At 39.3% G+C, this 21,673-nt stretch overlaps 3 protein-coding genes across 4 annotated transcripts in view; 2 read left to right on the top strand and 1 right to left on the bottom strand.

Annotated features, from left to right (window-relative positions):
• LOC110950577 (CD209 antigen-like protein E) overlaps positions 1 to 5,044 on the bottom strand; it is a 28,104-nt gene extending 23,060 nt beyond the window's left edge. The window contains exons 1-3 of one of the 2 annotated variants that reach the window (XR_007940646.1): positions 4,913 to 5,044; positions 3,147 to 4,516; positions 2,420 to 2,520 (exon numbers count right to left, since the gene is read on the bottom strand). The gene's annotated coding sequence lies outside the window, so the exon portion shown is untranslated. The remainder of the gene's footprint in view (positions 1 to 2,419; positions 2,521 to 3,146; positions 4,517 to 4,912) is intronic. The other variant, XR_007940648.1, reaches the window with a different exon arrangement.
• A 10-nt stretch (positions 5,045 to 5,054) lies between these two features.
• On the top strand, positions 5,055 to 7,049 carry acyp1 (acylphosphatase 1, erythrocyte (common) type). The gene is made up of 3 exons (XM_022193249.2): positions 5,055 to 5,194; positions 5,404 to 5,491; positions 6,645 to 7,049. Exons 1-3 carry the CDS (start codon positions 5,082 to 5,084, stop codon positions 6,858 to 6,860), a joined length of 417 nt encoding a protein of 138 aa, XP_022048941.1. The 5' UTR covers positions 5,055 to 5,081; the 3' UTR covers positions 6,861 to 7,049.
• A 2,015-nt stretch (positions 7,050 to 9,064) lies between these two features.
• Positions 9,065 to 21,596, top strand: mlh3 (mutL homolog 3 (E. coli)). Its single transcript, XM_051945033.1, has 12 exons — positions 9,065 to 12,168; positions 12,350 to 12,648; positions 12,782 to 12,886; positions 12,977 to 13,061; positions 13,763 to 13,831; positions 13,931 to 14,039; positions 15,354 to 15,513; positions 15,622 to 15,645; positions 15,752 to 15,830; positions 15,934 to 16,085; positions 16,172 to 16,247; positions 19,346 to 21,596. The coding sequence occupies exons 1-11, from the start codon at positions 9,531 to 9,533 to the stop codon at positions 16,241 to 16,243; spliced, it is 3,792 nt and encodes a 1,263-aa protein (XP_051800993.1). The 5' UTR covers positions 9,065 to 9,530; the 3' UTR covers positions 16,244 to 16,247; positions 19,346 to 21,596.
• The last annotated feature ends 77 nt before the right edge of the window (positions 21,597 to 21,673 follow it).

Raw genomic sequence — 21,673 nt, 5'->3', positions numbered from 1 at the left:
GCAGTGACAACAGCCTAAACACATTGATGATGCATCCCAGTGAAAATGGTGACTTGTCATCAAAGGGCGTGTCTGTGGCGGCCAAACCAATTTCGATGTTTCGCCATGAAAATTTAACGATTCATATCTCAGCTGAACAACATCCTATCTGCCTCAGACTTCACATGCTGGATACCAGGTCCAGTCTGAACACATCCACACTCATAAATTTTGAAAAAGTCATAGCGCCACCTGTTGGTAATAGTAAGTTTAAGGCCTTATATTTTCAGGTACAATGGCCCCAAACTTGGTGATATCATGCTGGAAATTGGTCAGTCGAGTCTTCACCTCTTGACAATCACACACTGTGAAGGGTGTGACATTTCATGCAACGCTGTTGCCGTAGCAACCAAATATCGCCATGAAAAACAAAGCCCTTTCTGACAGGTTAGGAATACTCCAATGCTCACAAAAATTACCACACACATCACCATTGACCCAAGGAACAACACTGTATGCATCTCGGCACTGCACATGCTATAGCGCCCCCTACAGTATTTTTAACAAACAGCCCCCCCAGCACGTTTCACCTACATCCATGAAATTTGGGAGGCTTATAGAGCACATCAGGACGCACAAAAAAGCCTCTTGGAGCCATGTCCTAAACCCAACAGGAAGTCGGCCATCTTGGATTAATTGTGAGATTTTTGATGATTTTTCTCATTTTTGAGAGTTGATACCTCCTAGGGATAATTCCAGGAGACCTGAAATTTTGTCAGTCCACACAGCAGGACTTGGTTTGGAAAAGTTATCAAAAGTTTAACCAGAAGCCAAATGGCGTGGCCATGGCGACCATTAGAGTTTTGATGCTTCGCCATGAAACAACAACTGCTGTATAACTCTCCTCTGCATGCTCCAATCTGCCTCAAACTTTCCATGTGTGATCACAATCCAATCCTGATCACATCTACAGGCCAACAGACACTCTCAGTTGCAGCGCCACCTGTTGGAGGGACAATAAATGCTGTATAACTGGCCTCTACATGATCAAATCAGCCTGAAACTTTTCATGAGTGATCAGAGTCCAGCCCTCATCACATCCACTGTTTGAAATACACTCTGAGTTACAGCGCCACCTGGTGGTGGATGGGCAGGAAATGCTGTATAACTAGTCTGAACATGCTCCAATCTGGCTGAAATTTTACGTGTGATTAAACTCTGGTCCAGATGTGATTCAGAGGCCGACACACACTCTCAGTCACAGCGCCACCTGGTGAACGTGCATGGATTCGCCGACCAGCGTGGATGCGAGGACCCGTCCATCGCTGCTTGCAGCTTTAATTTTATCTTGTTTTCTTTAACAGCAAAAGTGTCAAATCTAATAGCTTTTTTTACCATATTTATCAGACATATTAGCTATGACAACATATTCTAAATATCTCATGCAAATACACAGTATATATATGTATATATATACTTTTAACTTTGCATGATTTCTTGTCACATTAAGAGCGTTTGTGTGAAAAACTACTGATTCATCTTTTTTTTTTTTTTATCAAGTTGGCAACTCTTTCCCTCTTGCCTTCTTTGACTCTTGAATTCTTGTAGAAGCAGCACATGTAAGTCTGTTTTCTTTGTGACATGTATGAACACTTGAACAGTTTTCTTATAAAATGTGGTCTTTAAAGCATATATAATATAGCTGACCTCGCAGCTACGATGTTATTTTCTTATTTCATTTTTTTCTTTCACCATTTTGTCAGTCCTTGGTACTTTCTGAAATTTTCTTTTGCCATTTTGTGCATCATTTGTGAATGGGGGAAAAATGTGTTTTCTTTTCATTTGTTTGAGGTCTGCTTGGTTGGTTTCTTATGTGTGTTATGCTATATGTGTGCACGTATGTGTTTAAAATCCATCCATAGCCTATAACTCATGATCCTGTGAGCTGTCAGGTGACATCCCTGTAACACTGGCAGTATTTTAATGCAGTAAAATGCAGTGTTAATTCCACAGTGCCGTACTCGGCCATTACATCTAGAATAGACGTAAACATGACCACGCTGTGCCTTGGATGAACTTTTTATTCAGTATTTTGAGCATTTAAGAATATAGTTTACTTTATCCAACTGTTTACCAAATATTGTGGGGCTGTAGCAGTTGTACAAACTCTCCTTCTGTCATGGTCACACTGTTGTTTCATGCTTTGTGTACACGCCATAAATAAAACTAGCAGCTATCTTTTATCATGAGTGTGTCGTACTTTAAGCTACAATGTACTGTAGCTAAGTCTACCTGTTAATATCAACATATGCTCCTTAGGCAACGGTGCTAACCTTCAACAGTTATGTTTAGTTACATGAAACTATTTACAAAAAACGTTAACAATAATATTATGTGCTGACAGCTGAGGATTTATTGCTCCTCGTCTGGGTCATCTTACTTGGTCCGTTTTAGCTGCAAGGTGCCAGCCGGGAGACGGTCCTGATGCAGATTGCTTATATTTCCTTTGTACTTTTGTCTCTGGTTCTTTTTCTTTAAAACCTGGACAAAGGTATCGAATACAGTACAGAGAGTGTCAGCTACAATACGTATTTACACCCCTATAATGTAACTAAACTAGAAGATGCCCTGTGCATTTTCTTTTTGAGGGCAAACTTATGTAGGACCGAGTCTTAAATATCATGCTACACAGCGGTACTAGCAGTCAAAAACTTCATGATGTACCACAAAAAGACACAAAACTAGCAAAAAGATGCTAAATTAGCACAAAAATTTGCAAAAAGGACATAACAGATGCGACAATAACACAAAATTTGCAAGAATTACACAAAAAGACACAAAACTGACACAAAAGATGCGACAATGCCACAAAAATTTGTAAAAATGACACAAAATTTGCTAAAATGCTACAGAAATCTGCAAAAATGACACTAACAAACACAAAACTGACACAAAAGATGCTACAATAACCCAAAAATGTGCAAAAATGACACAAAAAGACACAAAACTGATACAAAATTTGCTAAACTGTCACAAAAACTTGCAAAAATGCCACAAAAAGACAAAAAAAATTGGCACAAAAGATGCTGTGTACCGCTAATCTTCAGCATTACGTGTGAAACTGGTGGGTTGACCCTTTGTAAGAGATTACAATATGACCAGCTTACCTCTGGAGTCTTGCTCCTGCTGTGGGTTTTCAAATACTCTTCTATGGCTGATCCTTTGGTCCTGTTCATGTAGGAGTTGAAGACTTGACGATGTGATTGCTTGACCTTTTTACAGACTTGGACGTGCTTCTCTAATCTCTCTTTAAAAAACTTTCTGTTGCAGATTTTGCAAGGAAAAAGCTGGTCGCTGCTGTCTGTGTTATCCATGAGTGCGAGCTCCTCCTGTTGCAGTTGACTGCTACGAGAAGCACTATCAACCAGTGGGAGATCTGATTCCCTAGGCAATTTTCGTCCTCTGTGGTTTTCCATGGCCCTGCTATGACCAGTTTTCTGAGGCATGTCTGGTTCATCCTCCAAACTGTCAGTCTCATTATGTGTCATTTCCCTAAATTTCTTTTCTATTGCTGAAACTGCACTGCCCATGGAGGTCTCACTTTGTTTTCTGTATTTAGTTTTCTCTGCTTCTCCTCGAATACCATAATGTCTTTCACCTCCTTCTTTTCTTCTGGTATGCTCTTTTACATCCTGCCATCTCGATTTGGTCAGTTCTCCATCCACTTCTTGCTTGTTAAATATGATCTCATCGTCTTTGTTTCCTTTTCCTCTTGACTGAGATGTCTCTGCAACTTCCCATCTGCTCTGCTGTACTTCAAGTGTATTCCTCATTCTGCCCTCAGTCCTCTGTTTATTCTTTGGCTGTCTCAAATCCTCACGTCTTCTTTCCAGTGTCGACATGTCTCTGCTTTTCACCAGCTCCTTCCTCTCAGGTATCCTGGTTTTTGTCTGAGCTTTTCCCCTCTCAGCTTGTCTTCTGTTGGACCTCTCCTCCCCACTCTTTTGGTCATCACCTGCAGCAGTATCAGCACTATCTCTCTGGATCTTCTGTTTTATTTTTTCTTCAAGTAGCCACAGTTTCTCCTGTAGCATGCACTGTTTTGCTTGAATTGCTTGGGCCATCTGCAGCTCTCTCCTGGGCACATGTGAGTCTATTCTTGAATGCCAGGATCTGTTGGTCTCTCTGATGCCACTTGTGTGATGGTGGGGCAGCAAAATGTCTCTGGGTTGTGTAGAAGCTGTGATTTTTTCAAAATCATGTGAATCAAGTAAGACTTGTTTCCTGGGAGGTCTTCTGTGGCTAATGGGCTTGTTTGGAAACGGCTGGTCAGTCATATTTGCTGTCCTATTAGGCTCAACAGTGTGTTTTGTATGAGAGGAGACATTTCCATGTCTTTGACCTGCACTGTTGTGATGCCTTTGGGGACTGTATTCTCTTCTTGTGTAAGTGCTCATGACTTCATCTGTTGTAGATTATGCTGTGCTGTTGCCCCAAAAATTTAAAGACACAAGTTGTCCACAGCAGCTGTCAAAAGCTGTGAAAACAAGCATTTAAAAAAAAAAAGTTGGTTAAAAGAGAAAGGAATAAGGAGAGTAAAAAGAACACTAAATCAGCTTTGCTTGAGTTTCAAGCCAATGTCAAGTTACCCAAAGCCTACAATCCTCTCTACCTGAACCTGTGCAACAGGTTCAGGCTGAATTGGCACAGCCTGAAACAAATGTCTGCTAAATAATGGAAACTTTAAACATTATTAATAATAGAAATAAGAACAATAAAATGTAAATGAGTTATAAACCTCGAAAATGACTTTGGCTACTAATGAAAACATTGCTGGCATTGACTTTCTAGTGTTTCCTGGGCAACAGTTGTTAGCTAAATGGTATGAACCGGCAAAAAAGTAAGAAAAAAACGAGAGCTGATATCAACTTACCTATAAAAGTTCCAAATATGTTACTGGAAAAAGTTCATAAAGATATAGACTTTCCGATATTGCTCTTTTCTTGTATGTTTTGTAGAGTTTAGCTACAAACCCCCGTAGAAAACCTCAATAATTGATGCGACTCCTCTTTCAACGTTTACACTTGTTGCCTAGAAACCAGATGTTCTCTGATTGGTCCGTTCGACGTCACTTCCTGAAGCGGAGCCCCGTATGTTTCAAATCGAGATCTTTCGGAGCTGCATGGTCGATTCACGGCTTCGTAACAATATTCAGGTGACTCATAGTACTGAAACGATCCTTCACGTATTTGTACAGAGCCAATACGAACTTAATATGTTCCATATCTAGATTGTAAATGTTATGAACGTCATTTCTTTATGTTAGCTTAGCTTGTAGCCGTAATTTAGCCCATGCCATTCATGTTGTGTTTCTGACAAACACAACGCAGCTCCAACTACTGACTTATTTCTGTGTTTTTTAAGGTCCACTATGTCTGGTGAAGACTTAATTTCAGTGGATTATGAAGTTTTTGGCAGAGTGCAAGGTGTATTTTTTCGGAAATACACTCAAGTGAGTTTGACATTTGTGACCTAGTAATAGGCTAAACAAGACTGAATCTGATAGTAAACTTATATCATGTCATGGTCCTCTCGTTGATCTGTTTTATTGCTGAATAAATGTTTGCTATGTGGATTCTCTGGAATGAGAGAGAGAGCAGTAGTCTAGAGCAGAAGTGTTAATATGTCCCAAATCTGATCTAACATGAAATTGAAGTTTTTCTTCAGCTATTGATCCAAATGATGTTTGTATTTATGTAGTTGAGTACTGATGATACTGGTAGTTTCCCAGCAGAAGCCACCCTTAGTGCAGGGCTTCTGCACTTGCTTTCTGAAGTCTTTTATCCTTATCGATGTTTTTCTGTGTTGATATGCTCCAAAACACAAAGTCAAATGTTGGTAAGCGAAAACTTATTTGGCAATAAAACGGATTCTGATTTGGTTTTTAGTTTCCTAATCCTCATTATCATTATTGCACAGTGATAGACAGTTTTCGTCCAATAGGGCCATGGTTTACTGCAAGTGATTGAGGGGAAAAAAAACTGACCTGTTTGTGTTTTGCTACAATCTATATTGCAATATGAAAATAATAAAGGCATATTCACCAATGGCTTCAGTAAGTCTCTTTGGTAAGAAGTAATTATGTTAGAATAAACACATTCAAACTAGTTGTTTTTTGTTTTTGTTTTGTTTTTTGCTGTGGTTGCCATTCAGATAATGGCTTTGCACTTGTCATAGAGAGCTTTGCAGTGTTGCTTTAACTGATCAAACTAATTAGCTATAGATAGTGCTTCCCCTGTTTTCGATCAACATCCTTTGTGTAGCCACGTATTCCCAAACAGCTGATGTTGTGATTCTTTTTGCTACCAAGTCTTTCTTTGCAGTATTTCTCTCCTTTGCCCGCTCATTTTGCTCGGTACATGTGGAGCCACCATGTCTTTAAATGTAGTGAAAAAAAAACTCGGTATATCCTTGAACTGGAGTGAAATATCAGAACATAACATGTCATGGAGAATGAAAACCATGAGAGAAATTCTCCACATGGAATTTCCTGTAATGTGACTACTGCACATGCGCAGATTGCAGTGTTGATGCTGAAACAATAAATTATGCTGCCCTACCGTAGGAACTGAGTTCTGTTAACTGTCATTATTCTCATTTTCCAGGCAGAAGGAAAGAAACTTGGCCTGGTTGGCTGGGTCCAAAACACAGGAGCAGGAACTGTTCAGGGGCAGCTACAAGGCCCACGCAGCAAGGTGGAGGAAATGCAAGAATGGCTGAAATCCACTGGGAGCCCAAAATCACACATAACCAAGGCAGAGTTCAACAATGAAAAAACAATTGACAGCCTCGAACACTCATCTTTTAACATAGTGAAATGAAATAGCGAATAGATTGTGCTTGTAATACTAACTTGGAAGCAGATATTTGTTTATTTATTTAGTCTTTTTTTATTGGTTGGACTTCAGCACTTATAATGAATGAAAAAGTTGTGTACTGTAAAAGCTGGGTCTCCTTAACATCCACAGACTGTGTGATGTCTCTAATAAATGGAAAATTCCTTCTCCCGCCTTCTTGTCGTTAGAATTTTATTATAATAACTGCAACAAACAAGTATTAGCTGTGACACTGTGGGCCTGGCTGGAAGGGTCTTGCACTAGAATACAGAGAGGAGCATAAGTTATCACAGGTGGTCACATTATTGAGCAAAATAGCGCAACAGATTGTGAATTTGTATGAACATTTATTAACAACCCAGATTTAATGGTATGACCTTGGAAGTTTTTACTGTGATTTTCATCTTCCTCCATAACAATTGACTGTATGAATTTATTCAACTGTTATTTAAACTTGGAATATATTGAGCATATGAAGACATCATTTCCCATGTAGCCAAGTAGGAGAATAAAAGACGTAGGCACACAAATAAAAAACTAAAAATATTAAAAGTAAGAAACATAAAAACATCAATTAGAGGATCTTAAAATTACAGCTAATGAATAAACTACGAGCACAGCTGAATGCTAAATACTCATCAAAATGCAATTTTTATTGTTTGGCAAGGACTAAGCTCTGGAAGTGGCTGTGGGGAAATCCTTGACAAAATTGCCCGTAAAATTACTGTCAATTTATTTCCAGTCCCCAATCAGTGTTAATTTCATAAATCAGGGAAGTCCTCATAACCAAAACTCTCATATACTTGTCATGTCAAATGTCCTGAAATAAACTGTGTTCTTCTTCCTAATAGAGTTTTTTCAATAGAATAGAATAGAATGTCCTTATTGTCAGTAGCGATCTAAATACAACAAATTCAGCATGCAAATTTAGTTTTAATGAATGGCAAAGATCAGATACTCGTAGTCAGACACTTGAATGTCCACAAAAAACAGTTTCAGACAGCATGGCACGACAATTGGCCGCATGATGCTCCGGAAAGACAAGCCCACTAACAAAATCCTGTCCCCCCAGAATGTCTATCAACTTCACCACTCTCTGAGTAAAAGATGTGTGACTCATTACTAACTTTTGATTTCTGCTTTATGACCCCACTCTCCAGCTGCACATTATTATTTTTTATTTCAGCTCATAATTAGTTCTTTCAATTCTATCTGTAGTTGTAGTTTTGATGCTCTGTTGCAGAGATGTCTTGTGTAAGAATAAAGCGTAGACTATAGTGGAATATCACATACTTAAGTGTTGTTTTTTTAAAGTATATTTTCAAAGAACTGTTGGAATGGTCATCTATGCGGCAATCACCCACAGCTGCCGTAGATTAGCAGTTTTGCAGGTGGCATTGATTAATTAGATAAATCTAGACGGAGCCACATTTATTTGGCCAGGCTTTTCATTTTAGCTAATAATAATCAAATAGCATGTGTGCCAGCTGCTGAGCTGTATCCTCTGTGTGTCCTTTTCACAGCACAGGTGTAAGCAATTAAATTAATGATGCTGAATTCCATTTGGTTGATTTGGTTTCATGTTTCTGAATTATGCATGCTGGCTCACAGTGACATTGCAATTTTTTTTCCCAGCATGGTTAGGTACAATTTAGCTAATAATAACACCTTTACTTTTCTACTGTAACAAGTCATAGTGTATGTTGTAAAAGAAAGGCCTGACATCTAACCTAACTAGATTTGCTTGTGGGGTTGAGGTTTAACAAGTCATGCAAAGGGGTAAATAAATGGAGATAAATGTGATTAACATGGATATACTGACTTTATTTGTTCAGGAAAAACTACAAACCTGTGTCTGGGTCCGTGAACACTTGAGATAGCGCACTCCATACAGCAGGTGGTGCTAAAACAAGGCATCTAAATACTATTGAGAAAAGGTGTGGGGATGGTGAGTTTGGGTAACCTTGGAAATCAGAAATTAACATTTGAAAGCTTAGAAGTTTCCAGCTTATGGCGCCAAATATTAACAGACTGCTATGAACTCTGTTTTGTGTACATGTGCATACATTTCGGAAACCCTGTCTGATTTACTAATCTAGCCCATATCTTTAATATCGTTACTTTTTGTGGTCAGTGAAGTCTGGGAGAATGAATGTATTAGTTTTCGAGTCACACGAACGTAGCATTAGTTCGGTCAGTCACACCAGAAGATGGCGGTGTTAGCTTTGTTTGTTTGCAATAAGCGGCTGAGGGTAGCTCTTTTTGTTCAACGTTGACTGTACACAACAACAGGGTTATTCAATGGTATGCTTTTCTAATGTTTACTGTATTTGGACTTTATTTTAATGTGTCGCGGTGAGAAGTTTCAGTTGAAAGTCACGAAACTAGCAAGATTCAGATTAGCGTACGTTAGCAACTGCCAGTTTAAAGGCAACTAGCTAATGTAATACTTTGGTCAGTACAAGTAAATGAGTAAACATACCCAGAGAACTGAATTAATCATGATTAAGTGTTTGTGTTTGTATGTGTGGCCGTCAAAAAGTTTCAGTTGGAAGTCACGAGACGAGGCAGCTTCAAGTCAGCGTACGTTAGGTTATTGGCAACGGTCAATTTAAAGGCAGTTGGCTAAGTTAACGCTTTGATCAGTACAAGTGAATGCTTGTTTACTCAAACATACCAAAAACAGAATTCGCCATGATTAAGTGTTTGCCCTTAGAGCTTCAGGGGAAACTTCGCTCCGGTGTTGCCATCCCCTCCCTTCAGCAGTGTGTAGAGGAGCTCATTCTGAACAGCATCGATGCTGGAGCGACCTGTGTGGGAGTCAGGATGGACATGGACGCTTTTAAAGTTCAGGTGATCGACAACGGTGCGGGGATGGGCGCTGAAGACATGGAATGTGTGGGAAATAGGTACTACACAAGCAAATGTAATTCTTTGAATGACCTGGATAACCTCAGATGGTACGGTTTCAGAGGAGAAGCCTTGGCAAGTGTGGTGTCTTTAGCCTCTCTTGTTGAAATCTCATCACGGACCAGATCATCAGTGAAAACTCATGTTAAAATATTCAAGGAGGGCAAAGGATTGGATGTCTTTGAAGCAGATACTGCTCGACCTTCTGCTGGAACAACTGTTATCATTTGTAACTTTTTCCACAACATGCCAGTCCGGAGGAAGAGGGTCGATGCTGTCCTGGAGGGTGAGAGGATCAGACAGAGGGTGGAGGCTCTTTCTCTGATGCATCCCTCCGTATCCTTCACACTGAAGAATGACTGCACTGGAGCCATGACAGTGCAGCTTCCTAAAGCTAGAAACACCTACCACAGGTTTGTGCAGATTCACGGCCTTATGCGAGCAGAGAAACTGGGAGAAATCAGCTACGCACACAAACAGTTTGAAGTGATCGGCTACCTCGGCAGAGAGGGTCACTACAATAACACCTTGCAGTTCCTGTATGTAAATGACAGGCTGCTGTTGAAAACACGGATCCACAAGCTGCTGAACTTTCTCCTGCGCAGAATAAGCAGTTCAAACCAGAAAAATGACAGCTCAGATATGCTGTCTGTCATCAGGAGTCCAAAACAAAAACGAAGCCAAGAGCTGTATGGGGTCTACATCATCAATATTAAATGCTCTTACTCAGAGTATGACATTTGTCTTGAGCCTGCCAAAAGTCTAATAGAGTTCAAAGATTGGGGTGGGATTTTGCTTTGTGTAGAAGAAGCAGTGAAAGCTTTCCTGAGCAGAGAGAACTTGGTGGCTGTCCTTTCTCAAGATGACTTGGATGATGTATCTCCTAACGTTTTTGGCACAGATGGAACAGATCAAGAAGAGAATGCTGACAAAGGTGGCTTAGAAACTACTGGTACTTCCTCACTGGATTGCAGCATTGGAATTAAACTGGCATCCGAATCTGTTCATCGTAAATCCACAGAGGTCGGTGAATGTGTGGACAGCATTTGCCTGGAGTCTGGCCTGACAGAGTGCAGAGCAGATGAAACCGATCAACTAGGGCAGGAAAAGATAGCTGCAGATGAAGTGAGCATAATGCACTGTAAAAAAGGTGTAAATGATGAATGTGTGGAGAAGCCCCGGTGTGATGTGGCTACACTGGAGCCTCATAATAACATTAACAAAGAAAAGAAACCAGTATTCAGTGAAACCGGGGAAGGCTCTAAAATGTTACGTATGTCAGATGGCCTAGATGGTGCAGTTATTAAAGAAAAGGACATTCAGTCAAACAGTGCTACCTCAATCAACAATGTAAATCCACTACATGGTCATATTAAACAAATTCAGCCTGATTTAAACTGTACTGAACCAACAGCACCAGACCGCCATGGACAGACTCTAGCAAGGGACAGAAAAATCTGTCTGTCTGACCCATACATTCACGAAAGTCTGCACACCCAGAGCCTATCCAGAACCAACAGGCCAGTATTTCAGATGGGAGATTTACCTTTGAAAAGTGAAGGAAGATCCTTGGCATCAAAACACAAAATCTCACTGCATGCAGGCCGAGACGGATCTTCTCAGAAGCTATGCAGAGACTTTGCTGCTATTATCCCATCAAAAGTACCCAAAATAATTTCTTGTCAGAAGTTCTCCACATGTAAGGAGTCTGGCTCTCTAGACAAGTTCAGAAGAATATATGTTAAGTCTGATGAACTGAAATTACCAAGCGCTATTGAGGCTCATGCACAGAACAACACCAGACGTACTCCGATGGACAGCTTTGTTTTGAATCCTAAAAATGTATCAGCTTGTCAGGAAGATTGGCAAGAGGGCGATGTTACAAAGACACAAGAGGGAGAGGAGACACAGTGCAGCTCCCAAAGCCCACCCATGCTATCAGCTGTCTCTGAGCTAAAACCAGTCTCAGCTCAGAATAAAGGTAAAAAATCTTTGGCGGCTAAACTCTGCCATTTAAAGCAACACACCACAAACAATTCAGAAGTATCACTACACATGTCCAGGACTACCTCAGAGGAAAATATCTGTCTCAGGAGTAGCAGTGATGGTATCCAAGAGAATAACAACAATGAGAATCCCTGTGATCCTGCACCAAATCTCCAACTGGACACAGGTTGCTGTACAAATCCTGAACTGGATGAAAAGGAAGAGGATATGACGTCAAATGACTGGCTTCATCACTACGATGCATCTGTTGGAAAGACGGTTTACGTCAACAGAGTGACCGGGCTCAGCAGATATGAGGAACCAGCTGCAGAAGAAACTCAAGTACGCTGTACATCTGATGTCACCAATATGGCAGTTAGTGTCATCTCTGAAATGGGTGAGTTGGGACACACAATTACAGATGTTATGGTCACTAAATATAATTCAGGGTTCAGCAAGAGTAACCTTATTGCCATTCATTTAGCCCAGAATATAGATGGAGCTTTTGAGAAATTTCAGGGTTTCATGTGGATAAAGTGTTGATGCTTCTGTTTGCTCTCCTGTTCCCTAAACTGTAGGGATGGAATACAAGTGTTACCCATTTCAGGTGGATCTAGTGTTGCCTTTCCTTCCTAAATCCAGGCCAGAAAGAGTGATTAGCTCAGGGCTTGATTATAGAGGTAACTCACAGACATGTCAGGTGGTAGACTGTAAGGTTCTGACTCACACAAAGTACAAAATGTATGTAGTGTATTTTGTTTATTTCGGGTCACGTTTTACCTTGTGTTTCTTTGCAGATAATCTTGGTGAAAGCTCCAACTCACTTTCTTCATTGTACTCAAAATGGAATAACCCAGTGTTTGTCCATCCTCCTATGGTAAAGAAAACTTGTTCTTCCAATGAAACTTCACTTTTGAGACGTTTGCAAAATTTGCTGCTTGTTTTCTCTGTTCTGTCTGTTCAGTATTTATATTTTTAATACTACATAATGACCACGACTGTGTCGGCAGGTTGGCGTGGATATTTCCACTGGACAAGCTGACGAACTGGCTGTAAAGGTTCACAACATCCTGTTTCCGTACCGCTTCTCTAAGGCCATGATTCACTCAATGAAGGCAAGTTTGTCCTTTAACCACCTTTTCAGTGTTTTGACAGATTTGACTTATTTGATGATGTTATAAAGCTGTTATCCAATCACTTTACAGGTTATTCACCAAGTGGATAAGAAGTTTCTTGCGTGCCTCATCAATACAAGAGATGAAGAACCAGGGGCACCCACTGAAGCTGAGGGTATGGAGGGAAACCTTAACCCTTGTGTCGTCCTGCGGGTCCAAATTGACCTGTTTTAAAGTTTGAAAATGTGGGAAAAAATATTTTCACAGGTAAACTTCTGATGTCCACATTGTCAACATTTTAGGGACATTTTTGAACATATTTTGGTGGAAAAAAAGAAATGTTCAAAATGTTTCTTTAAGAATATTCACATAAAAAAATCAACCAAAATCCAGCTGGATTTTGGTTGATTTTTTTTATGTGAATGTTCTTAAAGAAAATATCAGAAGTTTTTCTGATATATATATATATATATATATATATATATATATATATATATATATATATATATATATATATATATACATATGGAATCACTTTAGATATTTTTAGGATTTTTTTTTGGAAGATTTTTACTCATTTTTTGAAAATATTTACAAGAATTTTCTTGCCAAATTTGGGGGAATTTTTTAAAATAAAACTTTTAAGGGAAACTTTGAAGGAATTATTTGAATTTTCTTTGAGTTTTGCAAATTTTCAGAAATTTGGGGATTTTTTTATTTTTATTTTTTGCTGAATTTTTGAATTTTTTCCAGCAAGGAAACAATACTGTTTGGTGCCGGTAAATGAAGGCAACAGGAGGGTTACAGCATCACCATCTGCTGTTTTCCTGACACCTTGTGTATTTCATCTTTGTACATTTTCTTTTGAACTCTCAGGAAACCTGTTGGTGTTGGTGGATCAACATGCTGCACATGAGAGAGTTCGACTTGAAAATTTAATTGCAGGTATGTAGTTGCTGAATTTTAATGATGCCGGTGAAATGTAAAATTAATAAAGCAAATCCTCATGTGATCCTACCATGACAATTATTTGTGCCGCTGTAGATTCATATGAGAACGACCCAGATGTCCAAGGGGAGAGACGTCTGTGTTCGTCAAGCATTTTGCCACCTCTTGAGATCAGCGTGTCAGAAGAGGACTTACGGCTGCTTAGGTGAGGCTACGAGTCTGCTTTGTACAGTGTAACAAGATACAAAGTTTAACAATATCCGTTTGTTTACAGTATAGCTAAGGACAGAGGTGGTAACAGACAGTGATACAGCCTCTGGTGTTCATTTAAACCTACAGTATAATGAATGTTTTCCAGATTCCATGCAAGGTTATAATTAAATCTGTATTCCCACATTCATAGATTCCTTGTGCTCTACTTGTGAGTGTCAAAATGTCCTGTCAGCATTACATCTTGAGGTGAACAGGCTAAGTTTCAATTCAGGTTGTTTTCAGACAATCAAAAGACTCAGTCCATTAAAAACATATGTAAGCAGGTCTCCTGCTTTAGACAGGAGGGTGATGGTTTCTGTCACTGCAACAATCTGCTTCTTTCACTTTCTGAATAAGGTTATATCCTGAAGATGTGAGGAAACTTTTTCCTTTGTGATTTCTGATATACCTTCCCTTGATGACACAAGACTTAACAAATGACAACACACACAGTCACTCACCGCAGAAACGTACTCTCATCCTTCAGCTTAATTCACATAAAGTGGACTAAACTGTCCCCAAGGTAGCAGCTAAACTCTGGAACAATGAAGCCTTCACCATTATTGAGTGTTTCTTTACCTCCTTGTTGTGACATTAAGATGTTACTTTGATTTCCATCAAACTGCACCACACAGCTCTGTAGACTGCTACATACAGCTTGTCCACCCACAATTATTTTTTTATTTAGTCTTTTTTTTGTTTCTTTTTGTTTTCTTTTTTAAATTTCTTATTACTGTTTCTTAACTGGTTTATGTTCATTCCAACTCATTCTGCTGCACGGTTCTCATTTTCTTCAACAAATCTACAAGAAACATAATTTACTCTGCTCAGAAATACTCACTTTCAATAAAACTGATATTTTGATGTGGAAAACACATTTTTTTAACCTTCTTAAAGCAGAAATGATGCACCGAGGCTGCAGTTTATGGTTTCTGCATCAGCATCAGACTTTTTTGAAATCTGACAATTTAGACAATTTTCTTTTTTTTTTATTAAAAGTATTCTTAAAGTACAACAAACATAATTTACTTAGGTTCATCAAAAAAATATTAGGAGTTTCCAGAGAAACAGGAAAGTAAGTAGGAAAGCCTTTTAGAGCAGAAACGATGCTTCAGGTTTTGTCATTTGTATCAACATCAGACTTTATTTTATGCTTTATTATTTGCATTTTACCTGTAAAGTGCCTTTGAGTGCCCAGAAAAGCGCTATACAAATAAAATGTATTATTATTACAGCGCTAACATAGTGTGCTATCATCTTCCTGCAGGTCTTGTCAGCCACACTTGAGGAGTTTGGGACTGGAAGTAACTTTCTCACAGGCAGCAGATCCACAAGTGTTTGTAGGGAAGGTACCACTGTGCTTCACGGAAAAAGAGAGTAATGAGCTCAGGCGAGGCAGGCCATCTGTTATCAAGCCTATTGTTGAGGTAAGACTTGTAACACCTCAGCATTGAGACAATTTACTATATAGAGCAAGTCAGGTTTTTACACTTCTGTTCCCTCATGTTTCCCACTTTTGCTTTGTCTCACATCAGGAGTATCTTCAAGAGCAGATTGAGGTAAGCTGGGTCCTGTCTGTACCTTCTAAACTTGATGCAGAAGGCATCTTATTATTTGATGAAGTGTAACAGATGTAGACAGAGTTTTTTATTTAATTTTTTTCAGTTACTACGCTCAACAGGTAGAGTGAGAGGAACTTTGCCTCTCACTGTTCTAAAAGTGCTCGCCTCGCAAGCGTGCCACGGTAAAGATGAATTACTTCTCTCTGTCCTTGAGTTAATTTTTTCTGTCATGAGGAGCCAGTAATTTTTATACCTGATATTTTTATACGTGTGTGTATGAAACAGGTGCCATCAAGTTCAATGACACTCTAAGCAAAGATGAATGCTGCAGCTTGGTAGCCTCCTTGTCTTCCTGCCAGCTGCCCTTCCAGTGCGCTCACGGCCGTCCATCTATTGCTCCCCTTGTAGACATCCTTCATTTGGACAAAGACCAGAAGGTACGAGAATGTAGAAGAAAATCTAAACTTTTACTAAATGTGCGATTCAAGGCAATGTGAATCGGATTGCATTCTTGTCCCTGCAGGAACTCAACAAACCAAACCTCCAAAAGCTGAGAAGAATGTACAAAGCATGGGAACTCTATGGAAATAGATAAGTTGGTGTGTCTCTTATTTTAAAATATGTAATTTATTGTCAATAAAAGGAATTATAGCTCATAAAAGTGTCTCAAATATTCAAGTTTTCTCCAAAGTCCTATATTTAAGACCTTTTGTTTTATACTCGCCCAACAGTAAATTCCAAGAAAAGTATTTATATCAGTCACACAATGTCAGATTTAAATAAGTCATTTTGTCATAGTGAAAAAGAGGAAATGCTGAAATAAATTGAAGAAATGTGATGCATCGTCAGGAAAACCGTAGCAGGCACAGTGTAGTGACCATGTGAATGTTCCACAATCTGATGATCCACTTGGTGATTAAGCAACATGTAGTCAGAAAAACATTTATTCATTTAACTATTTGTGTCAAACAGCAGATTGAGATGAAGCTAAGAAGCAGCAGTAAGGAGAAGTTAAGGGAAACTTATCTTACTGAACTGAGTGATCAATTCACCTTTTTTCCACATTTAAATGATATAAAACTATCTTAGACATTTTCAGTAAACCATTAATGTTTTGTGAAACCCACATTGCGGTGCTTTGTTTTTACATCTGGACTGCATTAGACCAGGTCCAGATCACTGTATATATGGATCGATCAACTCTGGGGTAGATACTGTCAGAGAGACTAACAACTCAACACAATTTCTGATTTGTGTTGTCACAAATAATGAATAATGGGTCCACAAACTTGGACAGTAAACTGTTAGAGGTTTACCTAAAATATCTGACTTAGTTTTCCGTTAATTTAAATGTAGGAAAATGCAGAAATGAGAGACAAACACAGTGTGCTGTTACTCCCTCTGCTCCAGATCCACATAGATGAACGGTGAAGAGAGCAGAAAGTTCCTTTGTATGGGATTAAAAAGAAGTCTTTAGAGCCGGTGACGAGGTTATGATACAGGCTCAGTGTGGACAACCTCATTAAGCTGATGCTTGTGCTGCTCAGAGGATAGTTTTTTAGCTTGATGAGACGTAGGATTAGCCCAGAATGATGGTGTACAGCTATTTGTGCTACAGTTAGCCGTCTGTGGGATCAGACCACTTGGGCCAGGCTTCACTGCTCTACCTGAGCCTTCAGCACGCAGCACCCTGTCTGTGGTTTACAAGTTGTCCTTCATTGGACCACTTTTGGTGCGTATATCCCACAAGACCAACGGTTTTGAAGATGCTCTGACTATGTTATCTAGCGACCACATTTTGGCTCTTTTCAAAGTCTCTCAGACCCTTAAGTTGCCCATTCTTACTGCTTTCAACACATTTCAACACTGGCTGCCTAATGGTGGCATTGTAACGGCATTGTAACAGCTTAATTATTTATTCAGTTTATCTGTCAGTGGTATTAATGTTGTGCCTCAGCAACTGTGATAAATGAAGGTCAATGTTTGTTTTTTAAAAAAACAAAACTTTTTTTTCTGATTTATGTCCACAAACTAGTTGAGATGAAGAATTAAGAGAGCAAAATAAATCCCATTTGTACGATTCGTATTCAACGTTTATGTCACTGTCATGATTTTATAACCGTTTTAGTGAAGCAATATGCTTATGACACTGCATATGACAACAAGAGCTGAATATAAAACCAAACTTTTTGAGGGGACACGTGCTACTTCAGGTCTTGAATCAGTAGAAGGAAATGCAACAAAACCTGCTGTACTGAAGTTCTGTACAATCGTGGTTTATGCTTAACTATTCGATACACAGAACTGCATGTGTTATCACCAACTTAATCATTTGAAGCCACTGAAAATGTTTCAACGCAGTAAATAATGCATAGCAGTTACCAAACAGAAACATCAGGACCTACTGTGAATATTTTATTTACTTCCCCTTGCAAAGTCACAGAATACCAGATGGATGATCAAACACAGTATTGCACACACCTTAAAGACCTCTTAGGGTGCAGGAGTGGGACATTAAAAGAAGAGCACTGTATAGTAGATTGCAGGCCTATGAACCAGAACCTGAAGTGGCACTAATGCCTCTGACAAATTTAGATGCTTCAAAAGTCTAAACCTGATCTCAAAGTGTCACAAGTCTGAACGTATGTCCCTGATGCTCTTTCTGATATAATTCAGTCCAGTGTTAATCACAGAAACATGTGACCTTAGTCACCAACATCCAAACAACTGACTCAGATATTTGACATTGCCTCCATGACGAGTGCAACAAACCCAACTTTTAGAATTAAAAAATGTCTCCATCTTTGTTCTGTACTTTCAGTATAAAACTTGAGGATCATTTTCAACATAAAAAAAAAAAATTTCCCATCACTACTAGAATTTTCAGACTTTTACCCCCTGTAATGTGCAGTCTTAGTAAAACAGGATATAATTTGTTAATAAAAATACATTTGGACACAAAAAGTATTATAAAAACAAGATTTTGATCTCAGTGATGAAAGATGTACCGACTTCTATTAAATTGAGCTCCTGCTTTGGGCCTTGTATTTCTAATGTAGTAAATATAAATTACTACTCAATTAAGTCTGTTCCTTTGCTACCCTAGATGTATGAGTCGACTGAACATAGGTTGAATGATTATTTCAACAACATATTATGAGGTTTGACCTGTAAAAACAGCTGAGTCAACTGAACAATTCAGGTGATGTCAAGTCATTCTAAGATATTGATTTGAATCCGTGGTTTTTCAAGCCTTACAGTAGTTACAGAAAGACTTGATTTCCTTTTATGTTGTCTCGGTTTAAGGATTTAGTTCTTTATTTGACATGAAGAACTTGCAGCTGCAGGTGCTGAAACCATTTTTAACGTGTCAGGCTGTTTCCAATTACTTTATGCACTGCCCGGCCAAAACAAAAAAGTCGCACATTCTAATATTTTGTTGGACTCCCTTTAGCTTTGATATTGGCGCTCATTCGTTGTGGCATTGTTTCGACAAGCTTCTGCAATGTCACTGTAGCTCTCTTCATGACAGATGTAGGTAGTTCTTTGGAACGGGCGTTTAATCATGACAGTCCTTGGGGCGATTTCATGTGTTCTGTGGTTTAATCTGCCTCAAGTAAGGTGACTATCTTGTGAATGGGTCTTTCTAAAAAGGTTGATCTTTTGTATGTTTTTCCTTTGTCGTGTATGTTTTCAGCGATGAGCAGCTTCGCCTTTGTCACCATGCCATCTGAACTTGGGTGAGCTTCCACGACCTTGGCGAGTTTCTATTCGTTTCTTGGTGAGCTGTCATCTTGAAGGATAACAATACCTCCTACTTGCGAGTTTCTTGATGTTCCTTGTCGTTTCTGTCTTTGTTGACGATTAAGCAAGTATTCTCGCTTCCATCTTTGCCAAAATTCATCTGCTAGAAACTGCACTCTTTTCCATCTCTTGGTACAAGTCTTCCTTGCAGAACTTTCCTGGAGGTGGAAGAAGAATCGATGGGGTTGAGGTCTGGACTCTGTATGAAAATGATGTCTCATGCTCCCTGATCCACTCATACACAGTGTGAACCCCTTGAATCCTGGCATCGTCATCTTGGAACATGCCCATGCCATCAGGGAAGAAAAACTCCACTGATGGAAAGACCTGGTCATTCAGTGTATCCAGGTAGTCAGCTGACCTCATTCTCTGGGAACATAACGTTGCTGAACCTGACCAACCCCAGAACATAACCCTAACCCCCACAGGCTTGTAGGCACTAGCCATGATGAGTTCATCACTTCATCTGCCTCTCTTCTTACCCTGATGCTCTCATCACTTTGGAACAGGGTAAATCTGGACGCAGACTACATGACTGACCACATTTGTTCCTCGAAGATGATGGTTCAGCACTATCCTTCCAGATTTTAATAATGCATTGGACTATTTTTAACCTGATTTTAGTAGTTTCAGAAATCTCCTTAGTTGTTTTCTTTGCTTGACGCAGGCCAATAATTTCATAGATGTGAGACAGATAAACATCTGTTTCATGACCACAGGATATGTCTGCCAACGATTCAGAAATGAGAAGCTCCTCACTGCATCAGCTAGGGTTAAATAAGTTGTTGCAGCTGAAACGTTTTCATCACTGCAGTAATTATCCAATGGAAGGCTCTTACCTATTTGCTTAGTTAAATCCAGGTGCTGACTTTTTTTGTTGTTTTTTTTTTTTTTTGGCCAAGCAGTGTATATCGACTGAATTCAGGACGAATTCTTCAATTATTTTGTAAAGAGACATCCAGGATTTGAATGAAATACATCAATTTTTCCAAAAAAAAAAAGATACAAATGGGTAGCTTTTGATTCACGTTGGGCATCAAAGGATTAATAACTTGATTTAGTGAGCTGAATACACTTTTAACTGCAGATGAATTAATCGTCCAATTTAAGTCAAAAGACCTCAAATCAGAAACCAAATGCTGGTACGTTTTTTATTTTTAAAAATAATAAATTGAGATATTTTAGGCTGAATTAACTTGGAACTGACAAAACATCCATATTTACACCTAAGAAACAAGAAAATAGTTAACTCCACTTAAAATCTGCTCAATGCTTTACAAGTGTAGTTTTTCCATCTTACACAAGAATAAATAGCCTACTGAGAAGTAACGTATTCTTTATTTCTGAATCATTTTAGTGATATTTCACGTGGGGTGCAATCACATCTGCTGTGTCCTGTGAGTTAAGTTTCCCTTAACTTTCCCCTTAACTGCTGACTGTACCTCCAGCCTCCTCACCACATCCTCATGAGTCACGTCTCAGGTAAACATCGCTTCAGTGTTTGATCTGCACAGTTCTGAAGTGTTACGGACAGAAACCGTCGGACATGGCAGCGTGTCTGGATGCTGCTGCAGCGATGTTGTGAATGATGACCCCCCCTCTCCTCCCCCACAGTTCCGGGTCATGCCACGTGACTTGTCCGCCCCCACATGTGCAGCCTCTCCTCCTCACCTCCATCTCCCAAGTAAACAATTCGGCATCATTTCATTATGTCTGCTAACAGTCTCCGATGCTTATCTTGGAGCGGGATGGCTGTGCAGAGATGGTCGAGGAATGTCTGTCACACTGTTCAGAAACGTGTTTCAGAGAGATGGGATGTGATCAGCAGAGCGGAGAAATTAAACATGTAGTTTACTGTTGAAATGATCGTGCAAAAACGTGCTCAGTTGACCTTGGTGATCAAACAAAACAGCATCACTGAGCTTTACTTGCTTCTAATCGCACATGGATTTTACCCTTGAACGCACCCGAGCATTAAGTTTTCATCGCCCATGAAATGGTTACATTTTTTTTTGTATTTATAAATAGACTCACGTTTCTCATCCCATATTGAATTAATAAGCAGCCGATTTTTGTGAATGGGGCCCGTTTGTGCAGAGAACAGCTCTTAGCTGCATTTGCGTAAAACCTCTGTTAAAATATCTCTCATATTCCTGTGCATAAATGCCCAAATAATAATCTTTTACACCAAAATGTAGGCCCGTGTGGCTGCCAGTCTGAC

This window comes from Acanthochromis polyacanthus, chromosome 1 (genome assembly GCF_021347895.1).
Source record: "Acanthochromis polyacanthus isolate Apoly-LR-REF ecotype Palm Island chromosome 1, KAUST_Apoly_ChrSc, whole genome shotgun sequence".
Taxonomy (NCBI): Eukaryota; Metazoa; Chordata; class Actinopteri; family Pomacentridae; genus Acanthochromis; species Acanthochromis polyacanthus.
Note: the sequence above shows the minus strand (reverse complement) of the source record. Positions and strands in the feature narration are given on the sequence as shown.